The 18,013-nt window shown below is 35.7% G+C and overlaps 1 protein-coding gene across 1 annotated transcript; it reads right to left on the bottom strand.

Annotated features, from left to right (window-relative positions):
• Positions 1–343: 343 nt before the first annotated feature.
• On the bottom strand, positions 344–17,520 carry LOC144851646 (protein glp-1-like). Its single transcript, XM_078709209.1, has 6 exons — positions 17,232–17,520; positions 8,006–8,051; positions 7,711–7,841; positions 5,924–6,090; positions 5,042–5,246; positions 344–2,669 (listed from the first exon to the last, which is right to left on the bottom strand). The coding sequence occupies exons 1-6, from the start codon at positions 17,317–17,319 to the stop codon at positions 2,230–2,232; spliced, it is 1,077 nt and encodes a 358-aa protein (XP_078565335.1). The 5' UTR covers positions 17,320–17,520; the 3' UTR covers positions 344–2,229.
• Positions 17,521–18,013: the final 493 nt, after the last annotated feature.

An 18,013-nucleotide genomic window follows, 5' to 3' on the forward strand; every position in this document is an offset into this window, starting at 1 on the left:
TCTCCCCAACCTCCTCTCTCCCAAACCTCCTCTATCCCCAACCTCCTCTCTCTCCAACCACCTCTCTTCCCAACCACCTCTCTCCCTTCCCCTATAATATAGATTGTAAAGTCGAGAGAAATAATGGTAGACTACATTGGCCGACTTAGAAATCATCGGTCTGCAGATCACGTTACTTTACTGCAGTTACGTAACATTTTAGTTTGTTTCGAAGACAGTCACTGTAATAAACATTGTGTTGACAAAGTACAGTTACTTCAGTAACTGCAGTAGCGTAATTTTCTCTCTAGTGTAAAACACTATGTGACTACCTGTTTAATTATACGGACTTTCCGTCCCCTAGTAATTTCGGGTTTTTTACGAGGAAAATTGCTTTTTCTTATGAGAATCTCAATTCATTTAATCATGATACACCTATAGATCTTAAGTTGGTAAACATTAGGACCGCAACGACGTACGTACACGCAACGCAAGTGATTTGACCAATTACAAGCGATGGATCATTTGAACTGCGAGACATACATTTAATCCCCATTTGATGGTTTTGATGATAAATAAAAAAACTCTAGGCCTGTACTGAGTACTCAAAGATAGAAATGACGTAATGGGCTTTACATATTGAAATGATAGGTTAAAGTAGGTCAGACTAGCTTGCCAAGAGGGACAGCACGTCTAAAACAGCACGAAGGGGCTGATCGACCGAACCAGGCCATGTCGCTATGTCTAGGCTGCTTTCGGGTGAATGTTTATTATTTTATTATTTCTACTTAATTGCACGGTAGGTAGAGCCGAAAGTGGTTTCTTCTCAAAAGAGTTAGAGGTGATCAAATAATGTACCTCGAACACACCATTGCAACAAACCCCTAAAGAATACCAGAAATAGCTGGGAATCTATACTACGAGAAGGCGTACTACAGTAAGCGAAAGTGCAAACGTGTAGTTGCCTTTTAAACATTATTTTTATGACAATATAATTTACAGTCTATTACAAAAAGTTGATTTACATTTTTACATTTTGTACATCATTATTAATAATCTTTGGATGTTATTATTTCAGGCGAATACATCATCAAATATTATTATATATCATAATTGTTGAAAATATCGTTTACTTTTAAATCTTGGTTCCCACTTACAACGCAACGCAAGAATGTAAGGACACTGTACTTCAGCACAAGCGGTGGATTATTCTAACTTTCGATTTCCATTTGTCAACTCTCTTGCGTATAGCATGTACGTCCTTACGTTACGTCGCAGTGAGAGCCAAACTTAAGAAAACGACGTTATATACCCTAAACCACGTGACTCAGAAATAATATGAGCTTCAATCAAGGCAATCACACAACAGGATGAGGAGCTCCGGAGATCCAAGGGTTTTTCTATGGCTGCGAAAAGATCAGGAGAATATGTACATATATTCGAAGTTTGTCGCAGCCATACATAAGATCAAAGGACTGTTAAGAGTTCCTATCTTGACGAGCTCAGTGTCCTGTTGTTAGATTGCATTGGTTCAATAAGTGGAACAAGTAAAATACAATATTACGATTATGTTTTAAGTCAAATTTGTCGTGTCTTCTATTGTTACGTTTTCAGTTACCGTTCTTCTGTTACGGTTTCCAGCAAATTGTTAAGATAACTTCCCAAAGGCCCACTTAAGTTAAGTGTTCCCTGATAAAACAACCAATCAGATGTTGACGTTCTCATGTTACGTTTCCAGCAAAAGTTCTCAAACTTTCTTAATCGAACAGACGTTTACATTATCCAGTTACATTTACCATTCAGTATTTGACGTTATTTTACAGTAGTCAACGTATTACGTTTGTTACGTTCTGGGTCATCTGACTCTTTACACTCAACAAATGTTACATTCTCCAGCCTCAAAAAATGTTTTTTGTTACGGAAACTTTCCCATTTCTCCCTAATACATTTAAAACGTTTCTATCGGACGTTCAAACGTAATTGATATCTACGTCTTAAATTTCTTTGGCACGTTGAACCAACCAGACGTGTGAAAATACACCGATCATCACACTTTCGCTAAAATATAAATATTCCAAAATATCTTAACTTTTCATTCAGATACTCTAAAGCTTGGTTCACACTATGACGTAACGCAAGGACGTAAACGTGTATTGACCAATAACAAGCGACAGTTCGAATAATCCACCGCTTGTGATTGGTCACGTCCTTGTGTTGCGTATTTAGTGGGAACCAAGAATAACTAACGCATCAGCTATGATTATAAATGTAATATATTACGATATTTAACATTAACAATCTTTGGTTCCAATTATTCGTCGATAGCGTGCATCCTCCGTTTATCGGTTCTTTTGTCCCACATTTTTCATCAGACGTTATTTTACATTCGCAGTAACGTTCAGAGTATCCTGCAGGACAGTCACATAAATGTCCCTTCGGACCTACTGCGCATGTCCCGTTATTTGCGCATGGGTTATATTCGCATTGTTCTAATTTGGTTTCACACTCTAAACCAGTGTAGCCGTCGTTACAAACACACATTACGTTGTTGAGTGTCTCGAAACATTTGCCTCCGTTTGAGCATGTGTTCATGATGCACAGAGGTCTCATTGAGCAAGCCCGGCCGGCTGTACCGCGTGGACAGTCGCATGAGAATCCAAGTTGGCCTGGCGTCTTGATGCACTCAAGACCTGTAAATTAATTTAAAAAATGTATTACTGAATTAATTTAGGCCTACATACCATCAAGAATAAATCATCTAAACAGCACACTATATTTAAACATTTACTTGCGTCCCCAGAGTTTTGGAAAGCGGGAGAGGGATTGTATTCAGAGTGCACTGGGGCACATATCTACAATTTGAACAACACAAAATCTTTTTACTCAAATATTCATATTGTAATTTTAGATTTACAAAGGAAAAAAAGCAAAAGTTAAGTTGGGTCATTCAACTCAAATAATCTTTATTTCGTCAAACAACTGGTAGATTGTGACGTGTTGTAATATCCTTAATAGGGACCTATGTGGGAGATATAGGGATACACCAAATATTGAAATGATCAAAACATTATTTCCTGAACTACGTAAATCTTTCCCTTCTTTATGTAGTGCTGAAAACTGCAACAACCATATGACATAACCCCTTTCTTTTGGGAAGGCCGCCCCTCTCGATGAAGATCCTCGTCATCAGGATCAAACGAACCAGAAAAAGGACAGACACAATATCGAAATAGATATTTAAAGTACATTGATATTTCTTATTCTTCTTCTCGTTATTTCACCTGCCCGTCCATTATGTAATATCCAGTAAATGGTTTCGTCCCATGACGTCAAAACTCGTTACTACAACATATTACTTTTCATCAGGCAACCTCTAAGGTCCAGCAGCTGCCAAAAGTGTTTCAATAATTGCTTCTTGAATCAGCCATCAGACTAACCAGGCAACATATTTTAGCCAACATAAAACTTAAACGACTGGACCACTGCACATAATTGAATCACAGTCGCCGAGACTGCGTCGAAACTGTGCCATACTCTTCGCGCAGGCGCACTCGAGAGCACCGCTGTGATCTGATAGATATCAATTAATTCATTACTTTTCTAACCATACAACTGATGCTGTTGAGTATAATTAAGACTATTTTGATAGTGAACTCCCTCCGGAATAAACAAGACAGCTCATACTGTTTTGAAGCTTCAATAATGTGGCCGGAGGAATTCGGTTTTGCAGAATGATAATATATTACAAAGGTATAACTGGATGAATGAAGGAATACATAATGTAGGCCGCTAATACGAGCTTTGTTTCAAGACGTCAGACAAAGAAGAACCAACGTTAAATCGACCAAATACAGCCCCGAACGAAAACTCGTTCGGGGGAGATATGCTGATAAATCTGAAACAGTGACAACGCGTACATAAACTACATAGCTTGATTTCTTCTGGTTGTTTACTGGGCAAAATGGTTCAACTTTTAAACAAATTTTCGTTCGGTCTTTATTATTTCATACTTATGGGTATGAATACCTAGTTTTCTGTTGATCCTTAAGTGAGAACAATTAAAAATGATACACCAAGGCAATCTAACAGCAAGATGCTGAGATTAAAGGGTTTATCTGTGGCCCAGTTCCACGCCCCTTAACAGACACCGCTCTCCGCGGTACAGTACAGTACAGAACTGTTGGTATTTGTCGCAGCCAAACATAAGATCAAATGACTGTACGATCGAGTTCCTCTTGGCAAGGCGAGCTACTGTTTTTTATTGCCTCTGATAGTGAAATATATGTTTAATATAATATGATTGTACATTAGTAATATTGCGTACTACGAACAACAACTTAGGCCCACATGTTGTTGTGATATACGAATTATGAAACAATTAAACTAATAGTAATAACTCGACTAACTTGAGACGAAACCTCACAAGAAACAAACAAAATCTTCGACCGAGGTCCAGATTGACGGGAATGCGCTACTGTTATTATAAATTATTATACATATTAGCCTAGATGCCGAGCTTATAAATTAATTTCATTAACATAGTTTTATACAAGATATTATACAGTGTAATATCTAATATTCTGATTGATTATCGTTATATTAGCCTTTGCTACCGACAGGGCAAAATGAGAATTTAATTTCTAATAACACCTGGCGGTATGAAAGCGTCAGCTTTCTGTTTACATTTCACACCTGTGAAAATGCTCCTCGGCTGGTGAAGACGGTATGGGATTCCCAAATTATGAGAACTAAAGAGTCCTGGGAGTCTATCGTGAAATATTGCATTTGTAGAGAATGGCCTCCGCTGTCCTGGCCTTTGTTTAGGTTCTAGACCCTGTTTCGAATTAATATTAGAAAAAAGATAATATTTTGGCAAATATGGCGTTTCATACGTATAATACTCATTTTCCAGACAAAAATCGAAAAGCCAACGAACGGGTGGATAACATAAAAAAAGACAATAAATACAGATTTGGGGGAAAGTCCAGCCTGGCTTAAAACCACGACTCACAAAAACACTATGCATATACAAGACTATACAAAGGCAATAAAAATGACTCGCCTTCATCACAATTTGATTCGGTGCACTGCATAAGCGTCTGTTCACATTGCTGCTTCTGTTTGCAATCACATCTATATCCCTTTGATGTGTGAACGCATGTACTATTGACAGGGCACGTATTTTCTTGGCAGCGGCCTGTAAACGTTTCACAGTGTACACCCTCATAATCAATTGGACACAGACAACCCCTGCCATCCCTTGAGTCCTTGTAAAAAAAGAAATGTAAGTGTATTCTTCTCATTCAAACTTTCCAGGAACCTCTCTAAATCTCTATCTACATTATCAAACTAGTTTGACTAAAAAAAATGTGATGTGCCAAGTATGGTAGTGATATGACGTCATCGTGTCATATCACTACCATACTTGGCACATCACATTTTTTTTTGTCATATAAAGTTTGATAGTGTAGACAGAGCTTTATTCTACACACCACACACCAGCAGCGTAAACTCACGACCAATAAAGTTAACATCCATGCTCCGCATTACGTCATGCATTAATTACTCATGCAAAACGGAGTGTAACTAGCGCTATCACAGTAACGCTATGGAACAAATAACATACATATTAGTGTACATTTTCCTTAAATGTTCATTTTCATTGATGCTTAATTGTGCTACTATAAGAATAAGTACAGATTAAATATAAGAATAAGTACGTATTAATGTATACAGTGTAAAACGGCGAAGACGTGTTCCCATTGTTCATTGTTGGTACGGATGGATAAGCGTATGTTATGCACTTGTAACACGTGAACATTGTGGACAGCATAATTTAGAAAACTACCTGCTGTTATATTACATTTCTTCGCTAATGTTACATTCATGATTAATGACTAATTATATGAATATGACGGTTCTCACAAAAGTCGGATATACTTACAACACAAGTACCATTGTTCTTGCACGAACATGGTCCATTGATATGGTTTTGACAACGTATACCTGAATAACCTTCTGCGCATGTGCACGTGAATCCCTGTTTTCCTAGACTATAGCACGTACCACCGTTTAAACACGGCACGTTGTAATGACAATAACCCTTAGAATCTGAAATAATAACAATCATTATTTTAAGATTTATTTATTTCTATGAATAGGTCTATTATTATGGCAATGTTATCATTGAAAAAGAATACGTTTATATATTTAGATTTCATTTGATCTGATTTCAAAGTGATTCCGTTCTTGGGGGTGGTAGTAGCCAGGAGACTACATTCACACTGCTTCTGTTTCACGGAACGGAAGACGTATTCCGTTCTTTTTCACGGAACGGAAAACGTATTCCTGCTGTTAGACAGCAGCCGAATTATAATCCGCCTACCGCCAGAAAAAATAATGTTCAAATTTAGTTTTTCATTGCACGCTATGAACCTCGCATAATGTAGGCATGAGTTTGAGTCGGTTCCGAGAAATTAATGAATTGATGAAATTGTTCTATACACGCCCTGTGGTATGAATCACATTTCCACGATTTGATATTAATAGCAGTAGTATTAACCATACTATAATCTGATAGCATATTTACACTATCTATTTAGTCAATACATGAGATAGTGCCACACATATTGATATTTTTTTAAAGAAAATAAATCGTTTCATTTCGTATCAATACTTTTCTGTTCATCATTGTAATTATACTCCAATATAACCATGTTGAAAATTAATCATAATAAACTTAAACAACAACATTAGTGGATAAGCAACCAATCACATTAAAGCACTTCGTTTGCCACAGAGACCTAAATTTGGCAAAAGGTCATGGATAAACGCACGATCAATTGATATTTTGGCCCCAACGGCGTTTCATATAAACTAAGTACTGTACTGTATTCATGTACATTTTCAGATTTCTTTTATGCTGAAAGCAATATAATAGATTAGCATAACTCGTGTACTACGGTTACATAACTAATTGGTTCGTATATCATGTTTGGTAATGTTTAATGAAATGTATTTGTCATGAAGATGATACGAACATTAGACCTACAATAATAAGCTTACTAATGTCATACAGCTTTATTCTAAACAAACATGAACAAGATACGCATTATTATTACCGCCAGGTGATATTCAAAACATTATAATCTCGTTTTCCTTGTCAGTCCGTGAGTTATTATAGATAATACATCGCAATATTAATACATCAAGTTCAACTCTCCTTGAAAGGAAGACATTGTCAAAATAAATTAAATACCGATAGATGATTTCCAACAATGTGTATACCTTTATTTATTTGTATTCTTCTCATATTTTTTCATTTGTTTATTTATCATTTATAATGTTGCTTTTTAAAATAATAATTTTTTAAAGTTGCAGTGACACTTACATGCCACCGTAGTACTGTGTCTTGTAGGATTCCAGTGAGGAAAATTAATTAATAGCATGCGAACTAAAGCGTGGTTCCCAACGATGCAACAATGCAGCAAACATCGTAGGTTTGATTTCATGCAGGCGGGGGAAAACACAATTATTGGAAGGGCATTTTATTCCGTTGCGTAGGTTGCGTTACGTTGCGTCGCTAGTGGGAACCACGCTTTAGGTAACAACACGTTTTAACAATACATTCTTCTTGTCCAAAACATGCAACCAATTTGATAGTGTAGACAGAGCTTATTTGTTAACTAACTTGCTTATTCACTGTAGTTCACCATTGCTATTACCACCTACCTATATCACAAAACATTCCGTGCCAGCCTGGGTTACATCGACATCCTCCGGGATTGATACAATAGCCGTTGACACAATTTTGGCTAGGGACGCATACATTGCATAGCTTACCGCCATACCCATCATGACACCTGTAAAAACAGCATTTTAATATATTCACTGAATTGACCAATCAAAAGCGATAGATTACTCGAACTCTTGCTTTTGATTGGTCAACTTTTTAATTTGGGTTAAGATGGGTCTCTTTCATTTTGGCAAAACTTTCGAATTGAATGCGCAAATGTAAACATAATACCTGCATTTACTACCGTCACAAATCCCGTGATCACAATCCAAACAGTCTAAAAATAATTAAAAAGTCATAAAAGTATTATGGAACATATATCATGTATAACATAATAATTAAATAATAACTTTTGTCTATGAATGTCTGTTTTCACCACAATATAATAACGTGCTCATGTGTGAAAACACTTTTACCGTTTCCAGTTCATTGTAGAGAAGAAAAACATAATAGATAATATATTCATGTTCAATTTCAAAGAGCTGGAAATATGATTGATGTTTAAAACAATTAGCATCAATGAGAGTTATAGTCGAGAAAGAGCATTGAACTTCTGTGCCGCTTCTGGCTATGGTTTGGTTGCGACGCCCCTGCTTTTAACCGCTTGTCGATTCAACTTATTACCATACAAATCCTTAGACCTTAACCAGGTTTTCTGTACTATTACAAGATGGAAAGATACTGTATATGAGACTTCAACCTTATAACACAGACCACCTCTCGTCTTTTACATAATGTTTAAACCAAATATATCGTGTGTCGCTTCTGATCAAATTATCATCAATTTACATCAGACAATAATCAAAGCCGATATTTCCAGCTGTTCGGCTTATTTTCTTTACATCATCTAGAACACTTTAAAAATTATACAACATTACTGGCCCCTGCTATCGGTACGATCTTGAGAAAATAATGTTACAACTCGGGTCACGTGCCAAAAAGTCGTTATGTGTCGTGCGTATACTAGACCACATGTGATTATTGCATGAAGATACTTCCTTACATGATTAGATGAAGTTATAAATATGAAGTTTAAAAATACATATTTACATGAAGTTATACAGACTTTTACAATTCAAAGATCTGTCTTTGTATTTACGTGACGTAGGACTACGTCATTGTCATGAGCCCAAGTTTATCGACTTGCGTTATATACGTTATAAAAGATGTTTAAATCAAACCTGCACAAGTTCAATTGAAAATCTCTCACAATTTTAAGAAACCTATATCCCGATTGCGAACGGTATGAAAAAAATACATATGATACATAAAGTACAAACGTGCACGATTTTCGATTTAAATAGCCTTATTGGCCGATTTTCCGTATACTGTTGTCATCTGTAATATAGTGTCAAATATTTATCACATGTGACGCCTGTATCATATGCCATCTAAACCTAGCAGGCACAACATGTGACATATGTGACACTGTATTACAGAATTGGCCTAAGATACAGTTCATATAATGCCATGATGTGGAGATACGGCACATCGGGTGATTCAAATGTAAAATATTACCCAATTAATATAGTATATTCATTTCCAACAAGTTATATCTTAGTTCTTTGTAATGCAAGTGTAAGTCAACCAACCGTAAAGTGATAATAGACAGGCAACACGTTGCTGGCACTCAAGGGACCTCGATTAATATACTAATACTCTACTATGATTTATATTAATATTTTATATAACATAAATATCGATAATATTATGTGTGACAGACGGTAAAACTCATATCATTAACATCAATAAAAAAAAAAACATAATGTCTATATATTACAAAACAATTTATTACAAGCTATACTACATTTTTTGATGAATCGAATAATTAATCGATTGATTGATTTGATTGATTAATATTATTATTAATATTGATTGATTAATTGATCGACCTATTGATTGATCGATTGAGTGAGCGAATTATTGATTGATTGATTAATTGATTTGATTGATTAATACTAATGAATGATGGAATAATTGACTGACCGAATTATTGATTGATTGATTGATTAATTGACCGACTTATTGATTGATTGATTGATTAATTGACCGACCTATTGATTGATCAATCAAGTAAACGAATGATTGATTGATTAATTGATCGAATGATTTACCTATTGATTGATCGATCAAGTGAACGAATTGATTAATTGATCGAATCAGTAAATGTGATTGATTGAATAAATAAATAAATGAATGAATGATATTCCCATTCCCACATAAGAAAACATTTTTTCATACACCGCAGAAACTAACAAACTATTTATACCGATGACATATCAAATAAAAAATTGAACTTTATTTTAATTTATATATCATTTAATATATTAAAGTAATGAATGATATTCCCATTCCCACATAAGAAAACATTTTTTCATACACCGCAGAAACTAACAAACTATTTATAACGATGACATATCAAATAAAAAATTGAACTTTATTTTAATTTATATATCATTTTTAAATATATTAAAGTAATGAACGGTGCAAAGATATATTTAAATCACTTTTAACAGGGAAGAGTGAAATTACTCGTCCCTACTTTGAACAAGCCATTAGTAGGCATTTATGTGTACAGATTATTTATGCTACTGCTTTAGCGTTCAAGTTCAAATGGTACAATGTACATTACAACATGAGAGATGATTTAAGATTGGAATGAAGACATTACGCCCAAGGCGACCATTTACAGATATTATTAATTGAAAGGGTAATGGGTGAACATTAAAATGATGACGTTTGTAGCCTAAAATTTAGGCTTTAATCGTAATGCAAAGTATTCTGAATTTATGTTTTAATATAAAATGAAGGAGAAAACAAGCCAGTAAAAATGCCGAAGCGCAGAGAATTCTCCAGAGTGAAAGCGATCACGGTTTTCTAGTTATCAACATTACGATTTTATATCTGAGCGTAATGACCTTTTTAATCGATTCTCGTACGGTTTCATGTTTACCGATTAAAAACATCCTGCAGTGTCGTATCTGTTGACTGTAACATGGCCATATGCCTACCATAGCACATAACTCAACAATATTATTTTAACCGAACCATACATCTCTCACTACAGGGAAAATTGTCTACTCTGATGTTCGAACCAAGGTCCACTGATTGGAAAGCTGTATCGAAGCACTAAAATCTGGAAAAAATCGTTCAACATCGATGAAGAAGGGGTGTTACCTCTTCTTTTCCCCTAGACCAAGAGTTTGCATGCATTTACACATCACATGGGTCAGCCAGAATTTGGAAAGGTGTTATTGGAAAGGTTCGTAATTGAAAATAGGGGAAGGTGGTGACGTCATGCGAGTTTATTATATAAGTAACATGAAATAATAATAATATGTCCGTTTCACAATTTTGAATTCTATGACTCGAAGATTACTCTTGTAAAACAACTGGCCAGAGTATTATGTTTCGCGGCACCACATCAATTTAAGATACATGAATTAAAAAGCAATTACGACACAGTCAGATTTAAACGGCCAAATGCTACGATGATGATTTGAGTGTAAGATTACGAACTCCCAAAGAGCCGTGCTCTCGCCGAACGCGCGAAACATTCATTATCAGGCGACGGCAATGATGTTGGAATGAATGCCCCTTCCGTCTATCCCCACCAAGCAGTCCACAACCGTTTTCGGGAATTTAGACTTCCCGGGTATATTTCTATGAAACTTTTGGTTGTTGGGGTTTAAATTGTAGTGATCAAAAGTTGAAGGTTAGGTTAAGCTTATGAAACCTAAAAAATAGGGTAGGGAGGGGGGTCATAGTAAAGGCACCTGGTGGCGAGGTAAATCTATCGATGAAATAAAAAATGCTTACAACGACTGATTCGTGTTTCATTCATAGCTGCATCATTGTGATCCCTTCGAGACACACGATTTCGAGTTAATAATATTAGCGCATTACAATTGTATTTAGGAGGTCCTTAGACAATGTTTTAATAAATGAATAAAACAAAGAATTAATTATGGGAAAATTAAGGGAAATGTGTGTTCTAACACTATACGGCCAATACCCATTCAGGATACACGGGACAACCCTAGTATAAAGGGGAACTTTGCTGAGCTCAGAAGGTGTCTCCTTAATATGGATAATGTGTTACTGGGTAATTTTAAATATTCTATTGGCAGCGCGTCTCTGGGCCTACATGTATGCACTTTTACATGTGCACGATAATGTAGAACATTACACTTTGCGATACGTATACAATTGTACAAATGGGATGTACTAATCAATCACGATATAGAATATCTCGAAGCATGATAATGTTTAGTTTTCAATATCCGTACATCTGCTATGCTATATTAGTCGTATATGATTGATAACATAGTCAAACACACATCCAACGGTATCAATAACAACGTACACTTATGAATAAGGAATTAATATAACCATAGCAGTCTAGAATTAATACTAAGTTTATAAAAAAAATGTACAAAATGACTAGGTTGGTAAGAGTAGGTTGGTACAGTACCGTCCGCTCGGCGTTGTGAGTAAAATGGTCATAAGGAATAGTATAGATTCTATAATTTTATTACCGTTACCGCTCGTCTGTGTAAATTGGCCTTTACCGTTTACCGCTCGAGATCTGAATAAATTGGGCCTAAAGAATTAATCGGACGACTAATGTCTGCTACATTCGGACATTATGTTATGGGTGCTGATATTACGAATCCGTTATTACGGAACAGCGTACGCATTTACTGCCCTCCGAAATGTGGCGTAAACAGCGTTCCATAGTCCTCCTTCTACCGCCTGGTAATGATAATAACTCTCGCTCTGTTTATTTTCTGTAATGTTTAATCTATCATTTGTGTGTGATGCTGCCGTAGGTTAACCAAACTAAACTATTGGGTTAATCTTAAAATTTGCTGATAAAAAGACATATAGAAAGGCATTTAGAAAATGGTTGATTTATTCTATATATTAAAATGGATTCTATTTTACGATAACCCGATTGTATCTGATGCCATAAATCAGGCGATGAAAACATTACCGGACCAATTAGAAGCTCAGAACAACTTAACTGCTAAACTGTTTCGAAATGGTTCGTTTTTCTAAAATCGATTATTTTTAGTAAACGTCATAATCAATGTCGATAAAAAAAATAATTTCTCTAATATTTCGTCAATTTAGGAAGTTAAAAATCCGGTATCTGTAATCCTAATTGTCAAATTATTCATATACAGGTATTTAACTGTAGAAATACAACACGACGATAATCGTGTTTTTAAATAGAATTGAAAAAATAATAATCTGCAGTACTATAACAGCAAGATTACACAGAAATGGGATGGGGGAGGATTGGCCTAATTAATCGTGTCATTTCTAACGATAGGGCAAATTTTGCCTGTTGTTTTGTACGCAACGCAAGATGGACGTAAAGCTTGGTTCCCACTAGAACACAACGCAAAGACGTAGACGCAATGCAAGCAAGTTGAACAACAATGACAAGCAACAGTTCGAATAATCCATCGCTTATGATTGGTCAAACGTCGTTGTGTTGCGTCTCTAGTGGGAAGCAAACATAAGCGCAACGCAAGTAATTGGACCAATCATGATGCGATGAATGATGATCGTGGAAACCAATCTTTAGCGACTTCTGTTGTTCTAAATTTGTCTGTGATTATAGTACGAAATATATGCAAAGAAATAAACGCCTGACGGGGCCTTAAGACTGAAATAGTAAATTGAAGATAATTTCCCACCAACAACGTCATAGTTTCAAATCTAAATTTGAGCGCGATCATATTGCGTAAGCGATACGCGTTCCGTTACTGATATTTCATAACGAGAGCTAAGAAGTTGACGCTAAAGGCGTCACAATGTGTGAACATCTTGTACACTCGCATATCAGCTAAATATTTCCACCATAGGCCGTCTAACCATAGTAACAGCATGCGGGAGTATGTCGGCTGATACCCTGACGTGTTAGAAAACATATCGTGTTTTGTTTTTCGAATAAGTGAGCTTAGCATTAAACGTTTGGATAGCGGATAATTTGACATAAATTCGATATATATCGGGTTTATGATTTAATAACCTCTTTAGAGCATTATGTTAACATGGTTGTTGTAGATGAACAATCTCTTAAAATGTTCTTGTTTGCAACGGTAATAATGGTACATTGTTCAAATATCATTTTTCTTGAAATGTTGTATTCTTTGTCATCTCGTCGTGTTCAACATCTATTTATCCGGCACCACCATCTCCATCATTTGTCACTGTGCAGTATGTTAACATAATTGTAGTTAATTTTATATTTGGCTCAAAATATCATCTTTCTTTGTTTTTTCCACCCCTTGTTGTCAGCTACTGCTGTCGACAGTGTCGTCGCCCCGGTCTTTGTCATCGTCGTGCAATACAACATCACATCCCCTAGTATTATATACCATAAACTAACCCTTAACCTAACCATACATGATACAGGCACCACATGTGATACAAAATGAGATGATGTATTATTAAATATTCCTAGACTGGCCAACTTACACAGACGAGCGGTAACGGTAAGTGGAAAACCGCGTAGCTTGTCCCACGTAGAATCTGTATCTGAAATCGACCGTCCGCGCTTCGCCGCCGCATTGTGTGTAAATGGTCATAAGGAATAACATAGGTTCTATATTTTTTATTATCTTTACCGCTCGTCCGTGTAAATTGGCCTTTATCGTTTCCGTCGTGTCGTCATTAAAGCTCGGTTCACACATGATACTCGACATAAGCTTTACATGATTTAATTAATTGAAAAAAAAGAGAATTATATTATATGTTACTGAATACTAGCATTGAACAACCTACAATATTGATGTCATGTAAAATGCCATGACAAATAAAATACTGACATGACAATAAGCAGCACGAACGCGTCCACTGACATAAGCAATGATCCGGATAAATTGAGATGAAAATATAAGTTGAATATTGAAATTATTCTATGTAAAATGAAAACTCATACATATTATTTGATAATTGCGTCAAATAAAGTGATTCGTGCTCGCATATAGATAGTAATAGTCGACAATAGTAATATTTAGCTTATTTGTTGAATTATTCGACAAATTCTCTCGCTAAAATGTTGGGGCTAGATATGACTTGTTTGACATATTTGTAGAAATTTCGAAAGCTTAATTTGTCAATTGATGCCTCTCTTTAGTTGCATAATATTGGGCGCGAATTTTAACAAATAAATTAGTAGTAATATACCATTTCTACGTGATATTCCTATTCTCTTGTCATAATGTTATCGGGGTAGACTCGACTTATCCGATAATAATATGTAATGTACTCAATCTGATAGCCTAATTACCCACTGATAGACAGAGTCATTTAAATTCGCATTTGTAACGTTATATTGGTGTAGTATTTTTCGTCAAATTGATGTACTTTTTTGATACAATATTTGTCAATAGTACGCCTATTCTCTCTTCAACACACAACAGTTCAAACTGGTATTACTACAGTATTGTCACAATACTGTCGAGCCTATATTCCTTTCAAACCAAATTACTTAAATTACTATTGAAGACTGAAGTGAAGAACTCCTAATTAAGGGGACATATTGTGGACCAAATACAGTTTCCATTAATAGCTCCCTTGAGGTTGAATGTATATTTTCACTCGTTCGTTTTATCAGGGAGGTGTCCCCTTAATAGGGGTACACATGTATTTGATTGATGAATATGGTATCAATACCAGACAAATGGAACAGGTTACAAGTATTACCTCAATAGTAATTCATATGGAACAACCAATTATGTTTTAACAACATTGAACAACATAACGTTAATGAACAATTAAAATACACTCTCATGGGTCCAGTTTTGTTTAGGTGAATCATCCCTTTGTGGTGACATTATACGGTTAATTCTAAATACATCACTAATGTAATGCATTACATGAAACGATAACATTATAGATATAACATTTGTTTTTATCACTTTCAGTTTAGATCGAAGTTAAACAGCAAATTCAGTCTCCAATCAGTGCATGGAGGAATTATTAGTTTATAAAGAAATTGGGCTTCGAAGACAAACGTTTGTGACCATGTACAACTGCTTATCTGGACTTGGACCTAATCCACCAAAACGGAGAATCGAATTATGAGCACATCTCTATGTCTCTCGCACGCGCGCGCAATCAATTGACATGACGTAATTGGTTCCATATCACAGGTAGTGGAAAATCGAAAGCTCTCGAACCTACCGACCAGAGGATTTGAACCCGAACTCTTACATTGCACATAACCACAGCACAAGTCGTAAAAGTCGCACTATGCATTACAGACCTTCATGTTCTTAGCACCAACTTTAAAACGCAAACTGTCGAATTCAATTATGATATCTACTTCATAATTATAATATTATTGTTTATTTAATTCAGTTGTCTAAAAGCGATTCACGAGTATATTGCGTGTTCACCTGCCTGTCATTAGGCCTACTACATCAACACACATGGGGCCTGTCCACACTAGAGCATGTTAAGCTCTGTTTACACTATCAAACCGGGGAAGAGTGAAATTTCACTTTTCCCTGATCAAATATTATGTGACAAACAAATCGCCGGTGGAAAAATGTGATGTGCCCATATATGGACATGATGATGTCATATCACTACCATATTTAAGCACATCACACCCTTTTTGTCAAACTAGTGTGATAGTGTAGCTAGAGCTTTAAGCATGTATACTTCAGGTTTTTGTACTATTCTTATTTTAATACGCGTATTAATTAGTCAGGATGAGTCAATCTTGGCAATGTGCCTTATCTGTTATAAATAATTTAATTACGGATTTCTGTGATTTAGTTCAATCGGTAATACGATCAGAAGAGATAAGCTTTACATATGTAACCTAAATAATGATACAGTATATTATTAATCAATAATGCGACATGAACAGATCTGTATCACGTGAAACCTGTTAGGCAAATGCAAGTTGGAGATAGATATTGAGGCGAGAGAGCGATAAAGGTAATAGGCAGATTTCAATTTGCGATGGCCTAGGACCTAGGAGCGAGTTGCGTCACGTTTCATTGTCCTCGACACAGTTTTGACGAATTCTGGTTCAGGTGACAATCAACGATACATTACGTAGGTCCCTATAATATGGATATGATCTGATAAAGTGTTTTGAATTAGAATCCCATCCGTATTGTTATTGCGTAAGTGGTTACGTCACTGGGATTGGAAGAAGGTCCAACTTAAGCCACATTCACACTTGTTCCGTTTCATGGAACGCGAAAGACGGCGCCATGTTGTTAAATAATGGAAAATTATATAAAGAGTTGAGTGTGAATGTAGCATTAATGTTCGATTGGATGAAAACGAAAATACTACCAAAAAAACAAAAAAAAACGGACACACAGATGGAAAGGAATGAGTTGGACACGATGATTGGTTGTCCATCCTGATGATGTGGGATTAAATTGGGAATATTTGAAGGTATTAAGAGTACACTTACTTTCTGCCACTGCTAAGAACACCAGAGCCATGGCTGCGAATATAAACACCAAATACACTTTATATTGTCCTCCTGAACGACAAATCATTGTTTCTCGTCACAAATTTGGAATCGTCTTTACATACAATCATAGCCACAGCCACGTCTTCAACTCATTATGAGTGAATTACATATTCTGGTATCTTGTTCATTGTTCACACAGAAAAGAGCTTCCTGATGATCCAATCCACCTTAGGCCTACTTGTAATGCTTAACTTTTGCCGCTAAGGATACTAACTGAAATCAGCAACGAATCTCAGAAATTGCCGTCTCAGGAACCGGTGTTTCTGTGGAGTTAACAATAAGTGTACTATTACAAACATCCATTAGGTACATAAACCATTACCATTAATGATATAACGAGAGATGCATAATGAGCAAAATGTCAACGCTTTACTGAAACAATTGACGATAATGATTTACATAAACGCGATTCAGCATAATAAAAACGGAGGAGGCAATTTTTTATGCCTTATGGATTAAAACATACAACACTTTAAACGCGTTACAGATCAAGTTGACGCGATTGAGCATATCTTAAACGCAAGTTGGGAATAAAACACGTCTTTCTTAGCTATTATTTACAGTGTAGATTACGTTCTGGATTAACATGGGCCTAAAACGGTTTTAAAAATGCTTAACAAATGTAAATTCGTTACATATATTAAGTTGTCGCAATTGAGTATGATGATGTGCATTTATTTGTGAATCAGAAACGCAATTTTGTAATAAACAACGGGTTA

The sequence above is a fragment of the Antedon bifida genome, chromosome 9 (genome assembly GCF_963402885.1).
Source record: "Antedon bifida chromosome 9, ecAntBifi1.1, whole genome shotgun sequence".
Classification (NCBI taxonomy): Eukaryota; Metazoa; Echinodermata; class Crinoidea; order Comatulida; family Antedonidae; genus Antedon; species Antedon bifida.

Coding starts and splice junctions, on each gene's coding strand:
- LOC144851646 (XM_078709209.1), bottom strand. CDS start 17,319: ATGATTTGTCGTTCAGGAGGACAATATAAAGTGTATTTGGTGTTTATA. Junction 8,052..17,231: donor GTTCTTAGCAGTGGCAGAAA/GTAAGTGTACTC, acceptor AATTATTTTTAG/ACTGTTTGGATTGTGATCAC. Junction 6,091..7,710: donor CGGAATGTTTTGTGATATAG/GTAGGTGGTAAT, acceptor TTATTATTTCAG/ATTCTAAGGGTTATTGTCAT.